General features: G+C 34.9%; 1 protein-coding gene across 1 annotated transcript in view; it reads left to right on the top strand.

Moving 5' to 3' along the window:
- The window catches only part of CHD9 (chromodomain helicase DNA binding protein 9), a 167,886-nt gene that overhangs the window by 20,717 nt on the left and 122,989 nt on the right, over positions 1 to 24,180 (top strand). The window contains 1 exon segment of the mRNA XM_070388434.1: positions 10,045 to 11,664. Within this exon segment, the coding sequence (XP_070244535.1) occupies positions 10,210 to 11,664 (1,455 nt within the window). The 5' untranslated portion in view covers positions 10,045 to 10,209.

Genomic DNA, 24,180 nt, shown 5'->3' with positions numbered 1-24,180 from the left:
TCCCAAGCAGGGATTGAACCTGCACACTTGGCAATGAAAGCCACTGGACAACCAGGAAATTCCCTAATTTATGAATCTTTTCATAAAACTTTATGAAAAATTTATGTAATCTAATTGGTGATTCTTTAATGACATCTATATTTTGTTCCATAAATAGAAAATAAGGTATCCTGTCCATGTTTTCTTCTGGTATTTTCATGGCATTTCATTTCTGAAATTTTTTATCTTTGATCCATTTGTAATTTATCTTGGTTTGAGAACAAGCTATGGATCTAACTTTTTTTCAGGTAGCCATCCAATTGTCTTATTTATTTTATAGTTCATTTCCCCTCAATTTGAGATACTAAATCACTTTCTATTGTATCTGTATGGTTTCTCATGTGTTAATACCACAGTGTTTGAAAAATGAAATTTTATAATACTTTACTATTTAGTAGGATTAGTTCTTCTTGGTTGTCCTTCTTTTTCAGATCTTTTCCTGGTTTTGGTTTTTGTCTATTTAAAAACACCTTGTCTGCCTCTTGAAAAAACTATTGAAATTTTTATTGAGACCACAGTAATATCAGACATTAGTATAAAGAGAGTTCATATATATATACGCACACACACACACACACACACACATATATGTATAATAGTATACAGAGAATTTGTGTATTTATAGTGTTGAGTTTTCTTTTTTTTTTAATTTTATTTTATTTTTAAACTTTACAATATTGTATTGGTTTTGCCAAATGTCGAAATGAATCTGCCACAGGTATACATGTGTTCCCCATCCTGAACCCTCCTCCCTCTCCATACCATCCCTCTGGGTCGTCCCAGTGCACCAGCCCCAAGCATCCAGTATCGTGCATCGAACCTGGACTGGCGACTCGTTCCGTATATGATATTATATGTATTTCAATGCCATTCTCCCAAATCATCCCACCCTCTCCCTCTCCCACAGAGTCCAAAAGACTGTTCTATAGCATTTTATATAAAGAGTGTAAATTAATTATCAGCATTTAAAAATCAGGGAATTACCCAAATAAGTCTGGATGAATTTCCAGCTCCTCTTTACAGCTTAGAAACAACAATTAACTGAAACTGACTGGTGGCTTCCCCTTTGTTCTTTTTAGCTAGCCATAGTTCTCTTCTGGCCAGCTTCTCTCATTATGTCAGCCGCCTGGCCTCTGTAGAATTTGCAGCCTGAATATTCTTGTAGAGTTGGTCATCTGCACTGAAAACAGAACTCCAGGATTAAAAAGTATTAGATTTGACCCATTGCTCCATTCTCTTGAGATTGTTTTGTATCTTGGTTCTGTTAACTATTGTAATGAAGGCTGCCTTGCAACGTAAAATCACCTTGTTAAGCAAAGTTTCTATATCTTGGTTTAAGCTGACTCACTTAGACAAGCTGATGATAGGCCTTCTATGATACACTATTGGAAAATTAATTAGTACTACTTAAGTGTGGTTTCACCTAGTTACTAGTATATTATCACATAAACTTACTAGTATTAGGCTAGTAAACATTGTCACATTCTGTACTATCTGTCATATCCTTAATACACTATAGAAACTCTAAGGAAATTAGTAGTATGTGGCCAGTAGTTGAAGGTTTAATCCCTTTAACACTAAACCTTTTATTTTAACCATTTGAGATAAAAAATTTCACATTTCAGTAAGCTGGAACATTTTGCAGATAGCTTTGAAAAGTTTTAAAGGGAGACATAAATCTTCAAGAATTTGAAGGTTTGTCACAATTAGATTTATTTTATAACAATCTCAAAGTAAATCCCTAGGAAGGCAGGAGGAAATTTGACTTGATGAAGTTTTGAACAGGTATTCAAGCATAGTCTGAATGCCTTAACAAGAGTTTGTTTCTAGACATCAACAGACCTTTTTTTCTTTAAACAAAGAAATGGCAAACTCCAGTTTGCCAGCTTTTTATTTTGCCAAATAAGAATATTCTCTCTTTTTTAATTTTAAAAGATCTAGTTGGCTTTATTAAATGATTCATGAATTGGGCAGCATCCCATCTAGCAAATAGAGAGGAATTCCCAGGAAAAATCTTTAAAATGACTAATATCATTATCATCTTATTCTTTGAAATATTGGTCACTGTCATTAGTAGAGGTGCTATTTGCTATCTAGCAATAACTTCAAATAGTAGTAGCTACCATAAAAATGTTCATCAAGTGTTAAGCCAGAGAAGAAATTTTAATCGGTGAAATAGTTCCCTATTGCCTCCAGGATAAAGTCCAGATTTCTTAACAGGGCTAATAAAAGGCCTGGATATCTGACCTCTGCTTGCTTCTCACCATCTCTCTATTTGGCTAGTAGCATGTTCTGGCCACATTATGCTATCAAGTAGTTCCCAAAATGTCCTGTCCTGCCTCACCTCTGGACACTTCTTTAGTGTTTCCTCTGTGCTGTTGCCAATTTTAGGTAACATGCAAGAGAGTGAGGGAATTGTAAAAGACTTATTCTCTACATGAACAGGGATTACTGCTTGCTGGTAGAGTCAGTATTTTATCTTACACATTTGAAGCAGATAGGACTATAGTTAATTGTATAGTTATTTTTGTTCTTTTGTTTTTTACAGATGAAAGCAGAAAGTATGTGATCTTCTCAAGGTCATACAACTAGATGGTGGTAGAGCCAGGACTCAGGTCTATGTTTGTTTGTTTGAAGTATCATGTTCTTTCTAATTTCTTTGTAGTCATTCACTGATTTAGTTAAAATATATCACATGCCTACCATGCTAGACAACATATTAATAATGATACAAAGGTTATAAAGGTGTTCCTTTTTCCCAAGGGTAGAGAGTCTATTGGAGAAAAAAGGTAATATATTATTATAATGAAAAATTATTTATTGTGTGCACAGGTTACTAAACCAGGGTTGAGTAGGCAGAGGCCTTCTATAGGAGGAGAATCCTAAATGGAATTTTCTGCAGGTACAAGTATGAAATACCTGTAAGTAGCTCATAAGCAAAGTAAAAATTGTGTTGTTTAGTCATTAAGTTGTGTTCGACTCTTTTACAGCCCCATAGACAGAGCCTGCCGGGCCCTTCTGTCCATGGGATTTCCCAGCCAAGAATACTAGAATGGGTTGCCATTTCCTTCTCCAGGGGATTTTCTCAACCCAGAGGTCTAACCCACATCTCTTGCACTCAGCTCTCTACTGCTGAGCCACCAGAGAAGCCCAAAGTAAAAATTAATGCAGCACAAATTTAATACTGTATAAAAATGCTATGGACATGACTATAATAGAGGACTGAATAATTTGGTAGGGATCAATGATTATACTAAGTTGGGAAAACTATTAATATGTAGAACTTACTGGGAAGACATTCATTTAGTAGAAAAATATTGAGAGACTTATTTAGAGAATATAGAAATGTTTTAGAGAAAAAGCAACTATTAGACACTGAGGAAAGTAAATTTACCACTGAAGGAAGTTTATATATATGTGTGCATGTGTATAAATTGTGTTATAGAACACATATTTAGAGGCTTTATTTTTTATTCTTATGGCCCAGCTCTTTATGCCTTTCCTGATCTTTTCTGTACATAATTAATTACCATCTAATATATGCTACTGTAATATAGTGCTTTGTATCTCTGCTAAGATGTATATCATATTTTTTATGTGTTTTCTTCCCCTCTAGAATTTTTGAAGGCAGGGATTCTATCCTATTGATTTTTGAATCCATTTTATATGATCATCATGTTTGGCATCAGATAATTGTAGAAACAAAGATAGATAAGTAATTTAATTTTGATTCTGAATACTTGCTTTAACTTTAAAATTCTGTGCCCCAAATGTCTTAATGTACTTAATGATAAGGTCCCCTACAGTGTCGCTCCAACTTGTATTTCTACGTCTATTTTCCAGTTTTCTCCTTTTGTATACTCTAAAATGGTCATACTACGCCTAAATATATACTTCCTTCCTTCCATTTCTTTATTCCTGAATCCTTTGCCTGGCCTGTCCTTTCAATCCCTTTATAAGATCCCTTCAAATGCTAATTGTTCTAAGAAGCTTTTCCTAAATACCTTGCCAACTGTGCTCTCTCTTCTCTTAATAATCACCTTATACATAAATTTGTGCTTGCTTCTCGTAGGCCATGTTTACCATATTTTATTCGGTATATAATGTGCTCTTCTTGTGCCATTACTCCTTATCTCCCCCATTTAGATTCTGAACTTCCTGAGGGTAGAGGCTTTTGTAGTTTCTGCAGAGTTGCTTTGGATGTAATGGACAGTCCATAATATTTGCTTAATTAAATAGAAAGTTAAAATTGGACTGATGTGGTCTTTTTATGAATTTGTACGATAGTACATTTATTAGAATGAAATAAGATGATAGATCTTAAAGAGGAACTTAATTGAGCATTGTGTCAGTTGTAGAATGAAGTGTTTAAATCAGAAAAGGTGACTTTTTTTTTTAGATTTTATGGGCACTTTTTTCTAGTTTATCTTTAGTTTCTATTTGTATAACTAACATTGACTACTTACGTGTGTCTTGTCACATACGAAATATGTATCTTCTTAGATATAAGGTGTCCATTTTCCTCATAGGATGTTCCTCCTCTGAATGTACTTTAATAAAAGCACAAGTATTGTATTATCTTGGTAATGTATTATATTGGCATTTACTTGTCTGTATCTCCTCTCAGAGGCCAGTTATTCATCATCCTAGTGCCTGGAAGTTGCTTCTCAATAAGTATTTGTTAGAAGAGTAAGCAGCAAAATTGTTTTCTTTAAAGCCTCTCATATTTTTGATAAACTTTGGGTTACATAAATGTAGAAAATACTTTGCTATAGTATAATCAATCATAATGTACAAAATTCAAAGACTATCATTTCCTTCCTAATTGGAATATTACATCATAAGCAAATTTCCAGAACAGTGTTCTAAAAAACCTTTAATTATTTCTTAAGAATAAAACAGATGTACAAGCCTATAGTACATAGTGTAAATTTGGAAATGTTTACTGTTATCACAATAATTGGGAATGTATGAACTAATGTCATATGCTTCAGGTAATTTACTTTCAATCAATTGGGCAGCAGTTTTTGTAGTTCTGAACTCTTGAAGTAATAGATTCTGTATATTCAAGAACTTATTTTAATCAATTCTAAGATGCATATTTTTTCTCCTTTTAATATCTCTGAAATTAAAAGGAGAAAAAATAATAATATCTCTGAAATTAGGATGTGTCTCAGTCACTGTCTGCCTGGTGGCTGTAAACTTAGTCATAGCTATTTATGTAGCCATCACTTCAGTTGGGCTGTGTACATTGGTACTATACATGTTTAATTATTTTAAAGGTCTCAAAAGATATACAGTTATTTGGCTTTTAAACAAAAAGTTATTGATTTTGCAGAGAGGCACAGAGTAGCACAGCATAAATTTAATATTCAGTTCAGTTGCTCAGTCGTGTCTGACTCTTTGGAACCCCATGGACTGCAGTATGCCAGGCCTCCCTGTCCATCACCAACTCCCAGAGTTTACTCAAACTCATGTCCATTGAGTCAGTGATGTCATCCAACCATCGCATCCTCTGTCGTCCCCTTCTCCTCCTGCCTTCAATCTTTCCCAGCATCTGGGTCTTTTCAAATAAGTCAGTTCTTCGCATCAAGTGGCCAAAGTATTGGAGTTTCAGCTTCAGCATCAGTCCTTCCAATGAATATTCATTTATTGAAATTCATTATTCATATATTCATTAGTGAAACAGATATTTGTTGTTGAAGAAATGACAACAATTCTACATTTTTTTACAGAGCAACAATCAGGTGTTTTATGGACCAAAAAGTACTTCTTGGAAGAAGAAATTGTCAAATCCTTCAGAATAAGTCTACTTCTAAAAATGTTTTTTAAAAGTTACAGATAGATTATAAAATAAAGATTCAAAGTGATATAATGTCATAATTTATTTCTTCATGTTATATCAACTAATAATGTTCCTTATATTTGACAACATACTGGATTTCGTAACTTCTGTTGTATTTCTTCTTTTTCGCCTCTCGGTAAATGATCATACATCCATTACAAAAATATAGGACATTGCTTTCTCTGATTAACGGGTTAGGTATACATAGATGTTCCCTTGTCTAGTGTCTAATAGCGGAACATAAGATATGTTCCAGAGAATTGGTTTAACCTACTTTTTTCTTTCTTTTTCTTTTTTTTGGCTAATGCTATGTTCAGATTAGAGCACATAGCCCTCTGTCCATTTAGTCTCATAGTTATAAAATCTGGAAAAATAATTTCTCTTTTTCTGTATTTTACTTTTTCTAAAATTATGTATTTGTTAAAGTACTTGTATACCATTGTGATTGATAAGTCCATTTCCAGGTAAAATTAATGTAAATTTACATAGTTTTTCCTTCTCAGAAAATTTTCAAAAGTATTTTTTCATTTAAATTGTGAGCAGACATTCTCTTTAGGAAATTTATATTTTCTAATACGGACCTCCCAAAATAGAAGCTCTGGAAAAGTTTTTTAGACATTTACTAGTTTTTGAATAAACTAATATGTAGAGGAGCAAGAATCTTCATTTGGGTTCTGTATACAAGACAGTGAGGGCAGAACTCTAAATTCCCTTTTTGAAAAGGTTTGGGATAAATAATACAAGCCTGAAACAAAATTGGCAAGTAACCTATTAGATCCTTTCCACACATAAATTCTACATATGTTATGTGATGTGTCTGTGTATAAATGCTGCCATTTTTTTTCTCTTGCGATTATCATAAGACTAATTTATTTCTTAGCTTAAGCTACTGTTTGTTTTTGCCTCAGCTTGATTATCAGTACATTTTAGTTTGCACAGTTTAGTAAATATAATAAGCGATAGGTATATTCCAAATGATTTAATGGTGGGAGACTTAGGGGTAGAGTGATGAATATAGCTGTTAACAAAAACGTGCTTGGTTTTGCTACATGGATGTTTGTATCACTTGGCTCTCAGGAGGCTGATCTTCCATGGTAGCTGAACAAGAGAACCATGGTAGCAATATGATACAGCATCTCCAACATACCACATGTCTGTGTTGTCTATCAGCTGACCAGATGGCGAACTTTTATCTCATTTAGGGCCAGCTATCATGACTTCATACAATTGCTCTTCTTGCTGTAATTTCATGTGTACCCTATAAAATAGTAGCTTTATCTGCTCAAGAGGTATAGAGCAAAAGATCACAACATACTTGCTAGTCTGAGAGGATCTGTTGTCAATTACCTTCAGTTCAGTCGCTCAGTCGTGTCCGACTCTTTGCAACCCCATGAATCGCGGCACGCCAGGCCTCCCTGTCCATCACCAACTCCCAGAGTTCACCCAGACTCATGTCCATCGAGTCGGTGATGCCATCCAGCCATCTCATCCTCTGTCGTCCCCTTCTCCTCTTGCCCCCAATCCCTCCCAGCATCAGAGTCTTTTCCAGTGAGTCAACTCTTCGCATGAGGTGGCCAAAGTACTGGAGTTTCAGCTTTAGCATCATTCCTTCCAAAGAAATCCCAGGGCTGATCTCCTTCAGAATGGACTGGTTGGATCTCCTTGCAATCCAAGGGACTCTCAAGAGTCTTCTCCAATACCGCAGTTCAAAAGCATCAATCCTTTGGCGCTCAGCCTTCTTCACAGTCCAACTCTCACATCCATACATGACCACAGGAAAAACCATAGCCTTGACTAGACGAACCTTTGTTGGCAAAGTAATGTCTCTGCTTTTCAATATACTATCTAGGTTGGTCATAACTTTCCTTCCAAGGAGTAAGCGTCTTTTAATTTCATGGCTGCAGTCACCATCTGCGGTGATTTTGGAGCCCCAAAAAATAAAATCTGACACTGTTTCCACTGTTTCCCTATGTATTTCCCATGAAGTGATGGGATCAGATGCCATGATTTTCGTTTTCTGAATGTTGAGCTTTAAGCCAACTTTTTCACTCTCCACCTTCACTTTCATCAAGAGGCTTTTTAGTTCCTCTTCACTTTCTGCCATAAGGGTGGTGTCATCTGCATATCTAAGGTTATTGATATTTCTCCCAGAAATCTTGATTCCAGCTTGTGTTTCTTCCAGTCCAGCGTTTCTCATGATGTACTCTGCATATAAGTTAAATAAGCAGGGTGACAATATACAGCCTTGACGTCCTCCTTCTCCTATTTGGAACCAGTCTGTTGTTCCATGTCCAGTTCTAACTGTTGCTTCCTGACCTGCATATAGATTTCTCAAAAGGCAGATCAGGTGGTCTGGTATTCCCATCTCTTTCAGAATTTTCCACAGTTTATTGTGATCCACACAGTCAAAGGCTTTGGCATAGTCAATAAAGCAGAAATAGATGTTTTTCTGGAACTTTCTTGCCTTTTCGATGATCCAGTGGATGTTGGCAATTTGATCTCTGGTTCCTCTGCCTTTTCTAAAACCAGCTTGAACATCTGGAAGTTCACGGTTCAGGTATTGCTGAAGCCTGGCTTGGAGAATTTTGAGCATTACTTTACTAGCGTGTGAGATGAGTGCAATTGTGCAGTAGTTTCAGCCTTCTTTGGCATTGCCTTTCTTTGGGATTGGAATGAAAACTGACCTTTTCCAGTCCTGTGGCCACTGCTGAGTTTTCCAAATTTGCTGGCATATTGAGTGCAGCACTTCAAAAGCATCATCTTTCAGGATTTGGAATAGCTCAACTGGAATTCCATCACCTCCACTAGCTTTGTTCGTAGTGATGCTTTCTAAGGCCCACTTGACTTCACATTCCAGGATATCTGGCTCTAGGTGAGTGATCACACCATCGTGATTATCTGGGTCGTGAAGATCTTTTTTGTACAGTTCTTCTGTGTATTCTTGCCACCTCTTAATATTTTCTGCTTCTGTTAGGTCCATACCATTTCTGTCCTTTATCGAGCCCATCTTTGCATGAAATATCCCCTTGGTATCTCCAATTTTCTTGAAGAGATCTCTAGTCTTTCCCATTCTGTTGTTTTCCTCTATTTCTTTGCATTGATCACTGAAGAAGGCTTTCTTATCTCTTCTTGCTATTCTTTGGAACTCTGCATTCAGATGCTTATATCTTTCCTTTTCTCCTTTGCTTTTTGCTTCTCTTCTTTTCACAGCTATTTGTAAGGCCTCCCCAGACAGCCATTTTGCTTTTTTGCATTTCTTTTCCATGGGGATGGTCTTGATCCCTGTCTCCTGTACAATGTCACGAACCTCATTCCATAGTTCATCAGGCACTCTATCAGATCTAGGCCCTTAAATCTATTTCTCACTTCCACTGTATAATCATAAGGGATTTGATTTAGATCATACCTGTATGGTCTAGTGGTTTTCTCTACTTTCTTCAATTTAAGTCTGAATTTTACAATAAGGAGTTCATGATCTGAGCCACAGTCAGCTCCTGGTCTTGTTTTTGCTGACTGTATAGAGCTTCTCCATCTTTGGCTGCAGAGAATATAATCAGTCTGATTTTGGTGTTGACCATCTGGTGATGTCCATGTAGAGTGTTCTCTTGTGTTGTTGGAAGAGGGTGTTTGTTATGATCAGTGCATTTTCTTGGCAAAACTCTATTAGTCTTTGCCCTGCTTCATTCCGTATTCCAAGGCCAAATTTGCCTGTTACTCCAGGTGTTTCTTGACTTCCTACTTTTGCATTCCAGTCCCCTATATTGAAAAGGACATCTTTTTTGGGTGTTAGTTCTACCTTAGCACAACATAACTTTCAAGTGTAATACATAAATATTTTGTACATGCTAGAGCTGTTGGGGAGTGATGGCCATTTCATGGTATGGGAGAGTCTGACATTCCATTCTCAAGTTTGCTTTACATTCTGTCATTATAATAATGTCATTATAATACTGACAGAATGCATATATATGCATAGTCATGTCCCCTGTAGCAGCAACTTTTTCCCTGTAGGGAATATCACTGAGCTATTTGCCATGAATTACTATACCAAAACATACTATACACTGAGATTGTATGTTTTTTAAATCATATATAAACTTTGTTTGTAAAACTTTAATGAATATTCATTATTAAACTTTGCTTTTGTTCTTATTTCCTAGGATTCTGACACTTCATGACATGTCATTATCCAGAGCAATAATGAACATTGACCTGTTATGGATTAGTTGATGACCTTTGGAAATGATCCAGTAATATCTACTACAGAGAAACTGAATGTACTCCATTTGGAGTGAACAGCCCAGATTATTATTGAAGTTTTCAAGATGACAGATCCCATGATGGACTTTTTTGATGATGCCAATCTGTTTGGTGAGACCTTAGAAGGTTTGCCAGATGATGCATTTGTACAACCAGGACCTGTTTCACTAGTTGATGAATTGAACTTGGGTGCAGAATTTGAACCTTTGCACATAGACTCACTGAATCATGTTCAAGGTACTCCAACACATCAGAAGATGACTGATTATGAACAGTTAAATCAGTTTGATTCAATGAAATTTCACCAAGTTAATCAGTCTTTTGGTAGCCCAGCTGAACATGTGTTATCACCACACTCTCAGTTTAATTGTTCTCCAATCCACCCCCAGAACCAGCCCAATGGTTTGTTTCCAGATGTAGCAGATGGCAGTCCTATGTGGGGCCATCAGACAGCTACTAGCATTTCAAATCAAAATGGGTCTCCTTTTCACCAACCAGGACATTCTCACTCTATGCATCAAACTAAAAGCTTTGTGGCACACCATGACTTTGCCTTATTTCAGGCCAATGAACAACAAACACAGTGCACTTCGCTACGCTCACAACAAAACAGAAATAATCTTAACCCAGGGCAAAATTCTCTTAGTCAGTCTAAAACTTTTATGGATGTTAATGTTTCTGGTCCACACAGAGTCAGTGTTAACCATCCACCACAAATGAATAATGCATCTACTTCACAACAGTCTCTTTCGATGCAGCAATTTTCGCAAACATCAAACCCTTCAGTACACTTCCTCAAGTGTAGCAGTCACCAAGAAGGTAATTTTAATGGACCTTCTCCAAATATGACTTCTTGTTCTGTCAGTAATTCACAGCAGTTTTCTTCACATTATTCCTTTTCCAGTAATCATGTGTCACCAAATAGTCTTCTTCAACCCTCTGCAGTTCTTGCACCTAATCATACAAATCAGACTTTATCTGATTTTACTGGGAGTAATTCCTTTTCACCTCATAGGGGAATCAAGCAAGAATCGACTCAGCATATGCTAAATCCTAATACATCACTGAATTCAAATAACTTCCAAATGTTGCATTCATCACATCCTCAGGGTAATTACAATTCAAAATTATCTCCTGTGCACATGAACTTCCCGGATCCTGTTGACTCAGGAACTCAAATGGGCCATTTCAGTGATCATGTAGAAACTAATGGCTTTTCATCTTTGGAAGAGAATTTACTTCATCAAGTGGAATCTCAAACTGAGCCATTCACAGGACTTGACCCAGAAGACCTCCTTCAAGAAGGTCTCCTTCCCCAGTTTGATGAGTCAGCATTTGGGCAAGATAATTCAAGTCATGTTTTAGATCATGACCTTGATCGGCAATTTACTTCACATCTTGTAACACGGCCTTCTGATATGGTTCAAACTCAGTTGCACAATCAGGCTCGGAGTTGGCATTCATCACTTTCTAATCATCAGCATTTACATGATAGAAATCGCCTGTGTTTACAGCGACAGGTATGTAACTCTTATTTTGGTTTGGGGTAGCGTGGGGGTTTTACTCACTGAGTTTATTTCACATGAGACATACTCAGAATTTCTCAAACTCAATAATTTTGTCAGGTGAATGTGCATATTTTGACGTAGATTTATAGTGTTTCAATAGTCTTATATGTGAAAGTCCTTCATTGATTTGCTCAAAGCAATAAACTTCTATTATTTAGATTTTTAAAAAATATATATCTTTTATAAGGTACTAAGATATCTTTTGTAACTTTCAGTTATGATTGCCTTTGACAGAAAGATTTATTATCAAAACCAAAAAATAACCATAATTAAAAGAAAATAGATTGGGAATGTTTTATTGCCAATATAATGGACATAGAGTTAATATTCCTATAAAAATAATTTGATAATTTGATGAGATCTCATTAGTTGATAATTAAATAAAATGTAAAAGCTGAAATTCACAAAAGAAGTCAGTAAACGACATTCAGAATGATACGCAACTTTAGTAATAATTCAGTTGCAGTGTGGTTCATTTTTATCTATTAGAAAAATTTTTTAAATTTGATGCTTAATTTATGCAAATTTATGGTGAAATTGGAATTCACATAGCTTTGTAATTGATACAGATATTTTGGAAAGCAATTTGGTGGCACGTGGCATATTTGGGTATAAAAACTTTATTACAATAACCCAAATATGGCAAAAGTAATATACCCAAAGATATTTCTCTTGCTGTATCTAAGAGGGAAAATTGGAAACAGCACAATTTATTATCATATCTATATTGGATGAACTGTTGTAGGCATTAAAAAGACTTTGAAGACTGATAATACGTTAATAATGGTGGAAAAGCATAATTCAAAATTAAGATCCCAGTAAAGTGGTTAAGAGTACAGGCTCTGGTACCACACTACTTGGGTTAGAATCTTGGTTCATGTTACTTATTAAGTGTTAATAATTTCAGTGCATCTCATTTGCTTCATCTTTAAATATGGGATAATAATAGGGCTTTGATAAGAATGAATCGAGTTATAATATGTAAAGTGCTTAAAACTGTGCCTGGCATATAATACATGCTTAGCATATAATAAGCACTTAACAAATGTTTTTATAACTATACTTTTTTCATAGCAGTTTGGAAATATACTTAAGAAAAATACTAAAAGGAAATAGGTTGTTTTAGGGTAGCACAATTGCTTTTCTTGCCTTTGGTTTTTTTATAGTTTTTGTCATATGAATGTATTACTTTAAAATTCTTTTGGTATATTTAATGTAGTATTTTATCAGCTTTCTGAAAGTTTGTTGTTAAAGATTTATAAAATTGCTTTAATACTTTGCTTACTGTGAGATTTGGTAGACAATGAAATACAGCATGGTTCTTGAAATTAAGTATTTACAGACCATTTTTTTATTTCAAAACTTTGAAGTATCTGAAAAGGATAAAATCTTTTGCTTTGTGGGTCATGATGTTTTTAGTACAGCATTTGAATTATCTAAATAGATTTAAGATACTTAAAAGCAACTTGTAAATTCTCTTTTTGTTGCCTGAATATATTATGATTTTGCTCCCTCTACTGGAAGAGGGTCAAGCATCTTGGACCTTGGGGAAAAACTACTGATCAAACCCAGGATCATCTATTCACTTTTAATGTATATTTCTGACTAGTTTGACTAATTAATTTGTCCAGCATATAATTGAAGTTATTAAATCTGAAATTTATTAACTTATTTCCTTATTTTTTCTAAGGATTTTTTTTAAATTCATGTTTTCCTAAACATGTTCTACTGACTTTAAAAAGAAGACTCTTCTTCTATAGATTTGAAATGAATGGAGAATAATTATAAATATCTAAAATAGTCCCCAATACTAATATTTAGATATTAGTACTAAATCTAATACTAATACTCAACCTTAATGCTATCTGAGAGAAATTCTTTTCACACCAGTTCATCAGCCTTTAATAAATCATCTCATCTACACTGATACATTCATAAGGCTTTATTTAAATCTACTCATCTTCTTGTTTCAGCGTTTGTTTCATTTTGCTAACTTCTTATTCTTTTTGTTACATGTTTAAAAACTGATAAAGGGCAAATGTTTTTGAATACTTATCTGATTTACTGCAAGTCTGTTCTCAAGTTTCCTATTACTTCTTTGTGTTAAGACTTAGAGTTGTGAGTTTCTGATTGTGGGGGTGGAGAGAAGAGATGGATTGGTAGAGAAGATAGGAGATTATAATATGGTTAATAAGGATTGGATATAGATTTTATATGTATAGAATTATGTCAGATATCCCAATATGTGAAATCAAACTATTCAGTATGTTTAATTTATGATAAATTTTGGCAGAGCATATGTAAGTCTTTTATCAGAATTTTTTGGCATTTTCTGAACGATAATGGTTACTACATAGCCAAAATGTTGTATTATTACAGTTTTCCCCAAGTTCTATGAAAAGAAATTTTTTCTTAGGTGTTTTTTTTTTTCTAAGTCTCTTGCTTAAATGCAATAATTTCATTTCAGACTAAATTAGCATTATTAATTATGTGTATAGAAGTTAACAGATTAAAAACTAAGAAAGTGGCATAATTTTTGTTTTATTAGAATTTTTAAAAGGACACATATTGTTATAGCCAAAACAAGATATGAATTAATCTATCGTTGGAAAACTCATGGATGGCACTCTATAATTTTAGAAAGCTTCACTGAGAATATTAAGTATGTAAAGAATATCTGTAAGCCTTGTGTTTTCTTATTCCCCAATTGAGGTGGAGTATTTGTGGATATAATTTCAAAATCCTAGAATCTGTGTCAGTCATTAAAAACTGAATATTGCTGAGAAAATTTCTTTTATAATTGACTCTAGAATTTTACCATTTAAAAAAGAGAAAAGAAAAAAAGTGAGGTGCTACAGGAAGCATTTCTAAATGTAAATACAAAACATAATAGAGAAAATACTAACTTATTTTCATCTCTGGTTGTTAGAGCAGAGGAATATTGAGAGAATAATACCATAAAAATTTCCTAGCTCTTTTATGATAAATACTGCTCTTTAGTGACATAGAATCTTTCATTTTTGTCTGATTATTTGTTAAGTGGGAACACTGTATGGAGCACTGTGTGATCTTTCAATGTTTGTAAATTAAATTTACTGTAAAAGTTCTATAGCAGTGAAAGATATGTGGAATAGCTAAAATAGCTATCAGCATAGGAAATAGAATTTTAGGATGTATGTAATTGTACATAATTCCTTTTTGGCTTTTGTATTCTGATGAATTTATAACTTTATTTACTACCTTGAATTTTTTTTAAAAATTTTCCCTGAAGGTAGGGAAACCTGCCTTTTTTATAAGCTTTAAAAAAACTTAGAGAAAGATTTGAACAGCTTCTGTAAGGCACATTTTAAAATACTGGATTTGGGGGAATTCCCCAGTGGTCCAGACTCTGCACTTTTCACTGCCAAGGGCCTGGGTTCATCTCTGATTGAGAAACTAAGATCCCACAGGCCACACAGTGTGGCCAAATAAATAAATAAGAAAATATTGGGCTTCTTTTCTGACAAAAAACTTAATACATAATTATTATTTAAAAATTGAACAACATAGAAAACAGATGAAAAATAAGTTACTTGTAATATCACTATGAGAAGATACCATTGTTGACATTCTGTAAGTTTCCAATGAGATCAGCTGTCTGTCTCTTCCCTATGTATTTTTGCATTTTTAAGAACAAAGTTGGGATCATATAGTTTATGCTGTTTGGCAAATTGCTTTTTTGTAGTTATTATTATTGTAACAAATTATTGTTACATTTTGCAACAAATTAATATGTTGCAGGCATTTTTCATGTCCTAAAATATTTTTCTGAAAATGATTTTAAATGGCTAAAAGTTTGCCATCTTAAGTTTGCTAAGGGTGCTGAGTGCTAAGTCGCTTCAGTTGTGTCCACCTCTTTGTGACCCTGGGGACTGTAGCCCGCCAGGCTCCCTTATCCATGGGTTTCTCCAGGCAAAAATACTGAAGTGAGTTGCCATTCCCTTCTCCAGGGGGGTCTTCCTGACCCAGGGATTGCACCTGTGTCTCTTATGTCTCCTGCCTTCACTGGCCAGCCGGTTCTTTACCACTAGCACCTGGGAAGCCCAAGGTTGCTAAAATGCGATATAAAAGTAAAGTTGTTATTGAGATCTGGGAAAAATCTGAGTCAAGGTAATTAAAATATTTTATATTTTTGTTGTATTTATTACTATAATAGTTCAATTTGAAGTAGGTATGTGATAGTGAGCAAAAATTAGAATATGCCCTATGATAGAGCCTTATGTTTGTGCCAACACTGTTCTAAATACTTAATATATGTTATTAACACATTGATCCTCCACAGCAGTCCTTTTATTTGGAGTTAGTTAACTCCTCCAGTTTCCATTTGAGGAAACTGAGGTACAGAAAAGTTAAGTAATATACCCAAAGTCACACCTGACTAGATTCAAATCAGATTTAGCTCCATTATATATGGTCTTAACTACTTTCACTTTCCTTCAGAGTATATTAATGCAGTGTGATGTTTACCAATAATACACTAAGTGATTCCTCCCTTCTCACCCTGCCCCTCCCCCAACCCCTTCAGAAATATACCTTACTGATGAAATAAAAACTTGCTTTAGAGTCTTTAAGTGAAGGCCATTCATCTCATGTATTCTGGCAATATTGACAGATAGTTTATCCGTTACCAGAGGGAAAGACAACCCCAAAACAAAGAACAAAAGTAAAGTGAAATAGCTATTGCTTCCAAAAGTGTTTTGACTTTTTAAAGAATAAGACTGTGTTTTAGATGATAATAACAAATGCCCTGAAGGTAAACCTCATAATTACCTTCAAATATTTGAAGAACCTTAGAGGCTGGAATTGCATCTACCAAGTGGAAGTCACAGAAAAGTAGATTAGTATAAGGAAGTTTGAAGTAAAACACTTGCACTGAAAGCCAGGAGGTGGAAAATGGACTAAATTGGTAGGTTCTTTTCAGCTATTCTGTGGTTGTAATTTTGAGTTTCTTAGTGAGATGTATTATTCATATTGCCTGTTTAGCTCCTGAGTGGCAATTACAAATAATGAAGAAAGGTAAAGATATGTGACAAGTTACCTGCTATCCAGGAATACCTGGGAATTATTTATCACAGATGGGTAAATTTTCCAGATAGTGGACGTGTGTTCTATTAAGCTTTAAAACCTTTAATTATATGGCTTTCTCCCAACCCCCACCCCAAGAGTGATGGTAATGGTGGTAGAATGATCAGTTAAGAAAAGGTGAAAAAACTCTTAAAGTTTTATAGGGAGGTCCTATATGTTCAAATTTGTAATGATTATTGTTACACCTCCAGGAATCACCCTCACTTAAGTAAGGATTTTAGATATTTGAAAGTTATCTTAGAAGCACAACTAATTTTTCCTGTAAATGAAATTACTATTAAAAAACAAAGCGGAAAACTTCCTAAAACTGAATGTAAATCTAAAGCAAGAAATTTGCTATACTTTGCTCAAAGCCATTGAGTTCCGAGGATCCTGAGGTCTTTGCTAGTTATTTTTGGTTTGGGGTTTTGTTAATAGTGGTAACTTTTCCTACATCAAAAAGCCAACATATAATGAGTAATTTCAAAATTTGTCATTCCATTTATGTCCCAGACAAAAAGAAGAGAAAAAAATGACCTAACTAGTATTTAGATTGTTTTATTGAATAATTTAAATTCTTGTAAAGTAACATCCCTCTATTTATCAAAATTTATTTGCATCTTTATACATTTGGTATGCTATTGCTTATAAGAAGTTGCAAAATTCTTAGTTGTCTAAGCTAATACACAAAATAGAATTCTGTGAAGGAATTTCCTGTTCAGTTGGTTTTTGTTTTTTCAGATAAAGTGGACTAAGTTTTTTCGTTTTGACATTTCTGTCGAATCTTCTAGATTAAAATGTTCTGTTTGGACTGGAAATGTGTGTAATATTAGCTACTTCTGAAATATCTTAATTATTAAACTGTGTATTATATTGTATTAGAGGGATTGAGTTCTGCACTGAGTAATGACATTCTAGTTGTTAACAGTAGCTTTAAGGCTGTTGACTTCTGACTTGCATACTTAAGGGTGAGAGGTGAACAGGAAGTGAATTCCGGGGGGAAGAGGCGGCAGTTGGTGAGAAATTTGTGGATTTGTGCAGTGTGTGAAGAGTATGAGATTCAAGCCAAACTTCAAAGTAGGTCTAACAGAGTTTATTGTATTCAGTTTTTTTGCTTTTGTGTTTTACTCTTTCTTGCTATTTTTTTAAATGAAAGTGCAGTTGATCATATAAGTTACAGCTATAGCATTGTAGTTAATTTTATTGAGGTGCATTCCCAAATGCCTTAGAACTACTCAGTCATTTATCCTTATTAATGTCTGAAATTGAAAAAAATGTGTTTGGGGCTACTGAACCATCAAACTTTATTCCTGTTATGATAATATGAATACTTTGGAATATTTAAATATGAGAGATCAGGTTTCTTTATTTGGATAGTTGGACTGAAATGATTTTAAACTACTGAAATATTTTAATGCAATATGCTATCAGTAATACATGGAAGGAGATGGTAAGCACACAGGAAGCTTAGACTGCAGTTTTCAGTTAAATAAAATCTGGTAATTTACTATAGGCAACTATGCAAATAATAACTTGCACATTTATTATGCAAATAATACCTTACAAATTATGAAAGGAGGGTAGTCTTCTTTTTTGTATTGACGTTTTATATTATTTGCAATATTATATTCATTTCAGGTATACAACATAGTGATTCAATATTTTTATGGATTATATTGCATTTAAAGTTATTATGAGGTAATAAGGGCTAAGAACCAATCTTTAAGCAAAGTTTTTTGCTAGATTAATGTACACTTGTGTACCTGAAGAGTTTATGTTGAACATTTCCTAGAATTATAGAATTTTAGAGCTGGATAATATTTCACCCTATCCTAATACAAAAAGCAAAAACAGGTCATTTTGCTTGCTGTCATACAACTGGCTAACATTCCTTCTTATAGTTTAAACGCTATAGTATTTAAGCGTGATCAGAAATGAGAATGGCCAGGCATTTAAAATTAATGTGTTATAAGTATTGATATTTTTTGAGTTGCTCAGTTTTGTTTTTGTGTGGGATTTTTTTTGTATATCTTTCAATGTATTTTAAGTTTTTAACCATACTTCTAGTGTTAAAAAATGCACACTTATTGTATCTGTCAAATATAGATATAAACTGTGTATGTGTGAATGACTGAATTTTGTGTAACATCCGTGTTTTAGAAATGTTGCATTTTTGCTGCTTCTGTTTGTTCAGCATTTATTAGGTATCTACCAGGTGTAAGATGGAGAAGGTGATGGCACCCCACTCCAGTACTCTTGCCTGAAAAATCCCATGGACAGAGGAGCCTGGTAGGCTGCAGTCCATGGGGTCGCTAAGAGTCAGACACGACTGAACGACTTCACTTTCACTTTTCACTTTCATGCATTGGAGAAGGAAATGGCAACCCACTCCAGTGTTGTTGCTTGGAGAATCCCAGGGACGAGGGAGCTTAGTGGGCTGCCGTCTATGGGATTGCACAGAGTCGGATACTACTGAAGCGACTTAGCAGCAGCAGCAGCAGCAGGTGTAAGAGATTGTGCTGGGCACTGAGGTTGCAAAAATGAACCAGATATGGTCCTTTGCCTTTGAACAACTCAAACTGAAAATTAAGTCATACTTTCCCATTGATCTGTATTGTAATTTCAGAGGTGTTCTCTTTTCAGTTGTGATTCAGTTGACAGGTTTCTATCACTCCTTAGCTCTCCAACTAAGTGATTTTGAATGAGTGATAATTATAAACAATTCATTTCCTTGATCCATCCTATTTAAAGAAGGTATTCCTCTAAGTTTCTAAGATTAGCTCTTTGTTACAGGACATTTTGTCATTCTGTACCTACTTGATCCTTTGTATGCGTTTATATCTGTATTATAATGTATGTACATATAATATCCAACTGCTCTTGTAAATGGCAGAGTCAAGAAAGCAGGCCCTTTTCTTTTGAGCTTCTAATCTGTTTAATTTTATTACAAACTATTATGTTACAGAACTGTTTTAAAAAAAACTATGTGATTCAACTTTTAGCACTACTTTTTTTTTTTAATGTCAAAAGAGACATAAGTAATTACTGAGAGATACATTATACTTAAAAGATTACATTGCTAGATAAATTTCCTAGGACTTTTTCCCTCTAAATACCTCAAATGAAAGTAAGACTTTCAGAAGTAATTTTTAAAAATTAATGTGGTAAATAAACATTGAATTTAATTAGAAATAGAAATAATAAAACATTTGCATAATATTTTAAGTGGTTTACTTACATTGTTTGAATTTTTTAGTAATAACCTGAGGTATATATAAGTTGGTATTATTTCTCAGAGTTTATAGATTAAGTACTTGAGGTATCAAGAGGGAAAGTAACCTATCTAAAAATCTTTAAATTCATTGTGTTTTTTACCACATCAACTCATAAGAGCATAAACAACAAATATATTCATTGAGCACCTGGTGTTTATATATCAGGTACTGTGCTGGGTACTGACATTACAAATACAAAGAGACCTCTAAGGCTACGCCTGCAAATCTGTATTTTTGTTATATTGCAAGAATAAAGATGACTTTCAGTAAACTTAAGCAATATTAGAAATATGAATATTATGAATTTTTAAACTGTTTATATTTATAGTAATATTTACTTTTCCTGACTTTTTATTTAGGAAAAAAATAAAGTCAACTTAGGAGTTGAAAGGATAATATAGTGGACATCCGTGTACCATCACATAGACTCACTAGTTTTTTGCTTGCCTCATTTGTCTTCTTACTCTGTTTTCATTTTAAATAAAAGTTACTTTTCCTATGTAATAAAACTTATCGTCAATAACAATATCATATGACCAAAATTCAGATACCTTTTAATTATCCTAGTAATTTTTATAGATGTTTATTTTAAAATACAGGATCCAGTCAAAGATCAGGCATTGCATTTAGTTATGTCTTGTTAATATTCTGTATCCTAATACAGGGGTTTTCATGCCTTTTTGTTTTCTTTTCCAATGTCATCATTTTTTAAAAAAGTCTAGACCCTGTCTGTTTTTATCTAATTGTTTCTTCATACTTCAAATTAAACATTTCTTGGTGAGGGTGCCACATAGATGTACTTCTCTTGGGTCACATTAGGTCATATTAGGAGTTGTCTCATTAATGGTGATGCTAAGTTTTATGACCTATTAAAATTACCTTCAGACTTCCCTGGTGGCTCAGACGGTAAAGTGTCTGTCTGTAATGTGCGAGAGACTTGGGTTCAATGCCTGGGTCAGGAAGATTCCCTGGAGAAGGAAATGGCAACCCATTCCAGTACTCTTGCCCAGAAAATCCCATGGAGGAGGGGCCTGATGTCCATGGGATTGCAAAGAGTCAGACACAACCGAGTGACTACACTTTGTTTCTTTCTAAAATTACCTTCACTCCTTTTTAATTAGTAAGTGGGATTTGGCTATAAAGAGTTGGATCCATAGGTTAAAAAACACTGAATATGTTATAGTCATTTGCCCTTATTCTTTTTGAATATTTGCCAGTGGGAATCTTTGCAAGCCAACCCTGTGCCCTTCTAATGTGTCCTCTTTCTTCTCTAAATACTTCTACTTTCTGGTGTAAGAAAATGTATTTAATTGCTTTGCCTCAGACCTGGAATCAGCCATTTCTTTAAGGAGCTCATTTGCTTTGCTTATACTATGCAATGTAATGGATCTGAGTACTATTTGTAATTTCTTAGTTGGGTTTTTGTGTTAGAACCTTGAGATCCAGAAATTTTTGATTCACTTTCATAAGTACTTTGTCACCATCTAGTATTTCATGTGGTGCTATGTTATGTACGAAATAAAATGTGGTCCTTGCTTGGTATTTGATTTAGGTTAAACTCATGTTGAACAGAGGGGTTTGAGTTTTCTTTTTATAAGGTAGATAGAAATTTTTGAGAGCATACTATATGCTAAGCACTAATATAGTTGTAGTTCTGACAGCTTTGTTTATAAGACATTCATTTGTTTATGAATTCAGTAAATATATTCTGAACACCTGTCATATGAACAAAGTTAGTGGAGGTGATGGAATTCCAGCTGAGCTATTTAAAATCCTAAAAGATTATGCTGTTTAAGTGTGGCACTCAATATGCCAGCAAATTTGGAAAACTTAGCAGTGGCCACAGGACTGAAAAAGTTTTCATTCCAATCCCAAAGAAGGACAATGCCAAAGAATGTTCAAACTACTGCACAACTACACTCATTTCACATGTTAGCAACGTAATGCCCAAATCTTTCAAGCTAGGCTTCAACACTACTTGAATTGAGAACTTCCAGATGGACCTGCTGCATTTAGAAAAGGTAGAGGAAACAGAGATCAAACTACCAATATCTGTTGGAACATACAGAAAGCAAGGGAATTCCAGAAAAACATCTACTTTTGCTTCATTGACTATGCTAAAGCCTTTGACTGTGTCGATCACAACAAACTGTGGAAAATTCCTAAAGAGATGGGAATACCAGACCACCTTACTTGCCTCCTGAGAAACCCATATGCAGGTCAAGAAGCAACATTTAGAACCGGACGTGGAACAATGAACTGGTTCCAAATTGGGAAAGAAGTACTTCAAGGCTGTATACAGTCACCCTGCTTGTTTAAATTCTATGCAGAGTACATCATGTGAAATCCCAGGCTGAATGAAGTTCAAACTGGAATCAAGATTGCCAGGAGAAATATCAGTAACCTCAATATGCAGATGACAACACCCTAATGGCAGAAAGTGACAAGAAACTAAAGAGCCTCTTGATAAAGGTGATGGGGGAGAGTGAAAAATCTGGCTTAAAACTCAACGTTCAAGAAATGAAGATCATGGCATCTGGTCCTGTCACTTCATGACAAATAGTCGGGGAAGTGGAAACAGTGACAGACTTTATTTTCTTGGGCTCCAGAATCACTGAAGGTGGTGACTGCAAGCATGAAATTAAAATATACTTTCTCCTTGGAAGAAAAACTATGACAAACCTAGATAGCTTATTAAAAAGCAGAGACGTTACTTTGCCAGCAAAGGTCCTACGTATAGTCAAAGCTATGGTTTTTCCAGTAATCATGTACAGATGTGAGAGTTGGACCATAAAGAAAGCTGAGCGCTGAAGAATTGATGCTTTTGAATTGTGTTGGAGAAGACTCTTGAGAGTCTCTTGGACTGCAGAAAGATCAAACCAGTCAACCCTAAAGGAAATCAGTCGTGAATATTCGTTGGAAGGACCGATGCTGAAGCTCCAATACTTTGGCTACCTGATGTTAAGAACTGACTCAGTGGAAAAGACCCCAGTGGTGGGAAAGATTGAAGGCAGGAGGAGAAGGGGTCAGCAGAGGATGAGATGGTTGTATGGCATCACCGACTTGATGGACACGAGTTTGAGCAAGCTCCGGGACTTGGTGAAGGACAGGGAAGCCTGGTGTGCTGCAGTCCATAGGCTGCAAAGAGTCCGACATGACTGAGCGACTGAACAACAACGATTGGGAATCTACTGTTTGAGGTACTGAGGGAGATGCAGAGACAATGCCCATATACCGTTTTTATGACTCAAAACTTCTGTGAAACTGCCTAAAAAGGTGTCATGGGAAGTTAAACATGGGGTGGTTTTTTGTCCCTCTGGCTCCTGCATTCTTCTGTAGCCCTGTTGAAGACAATCCACTGGAACTAGGATTTGAGACTCCATCATCTTCCAGTTGCATTCCAATGCCCACTGCTAGCAAAGCTTAACATTGTGCCACTGGCAGAGAAAAATGTGTACAAGTTCCTTTATTGTAGTGCAGACAATGAAGTATAGATTTAGACCTGAGAGGTGATAAAGTGACATCTGGCATGTAAAGTAAGCCTTTGGTGAGGTACTGTTTAGTACTTTTTTTATTATTTTAGTGGTTGCTTTAAGATTAATGGTATACATATTTGACTTATCACAGTTTACCTTCAGTTATAATATACATCTTCAGTATGAATACATATGACTGATATCACAGTGTACTTCCATTTCCCACCATCCTGGCCTTTGTACTTTTGTTGTTGTCTATGTAAGTTATAAACTCCACACTAAATTTCTACTAATGTTCCTTTAGGCAGTCAGCTATCTTTGAATACAATTTTATGAATAAGAAAAAAATATTTTATATTTAATTAAATGTCCAGTACTTTGGCCACCTCATGCGAAGAGTTGACTCATTGGAAAAGACTCTGATGCTGGGGGGGATTAGGGGCAGGAGGAGAAGGGGACGATAGAGGATGAGATGGCTGGATGGCATCACTGACTCGATGGACATGAGTCTGAGTGGACAGGGAGGACAGGGAGGCCTGGCGTGCTGCGATTCATGGGGTCGCAAAGAGTCGGACACAACTGAGCGACTGAACTGAACTGAACTGATACCATTT

This window comes from Bos mutus, chromosome 18 (genome assembly GCF_027580195.1).
Source record: "Bos mutus isolate GX-2022 chromosome 18, NWIPB_WYAK_1.1, whole genome shotgun sequence".
Lineage (NCBI taxonomy): Eukaryota > Metazoa > Chordata > Mammalia > Artiodactyla > Bovidae > Bos > Bos mutus.
The sequence above is the reverse complement of the archived record's forward strand: the minus strand, read 5'-3'. Positions and strand labels throughout refer to the sequence as shown.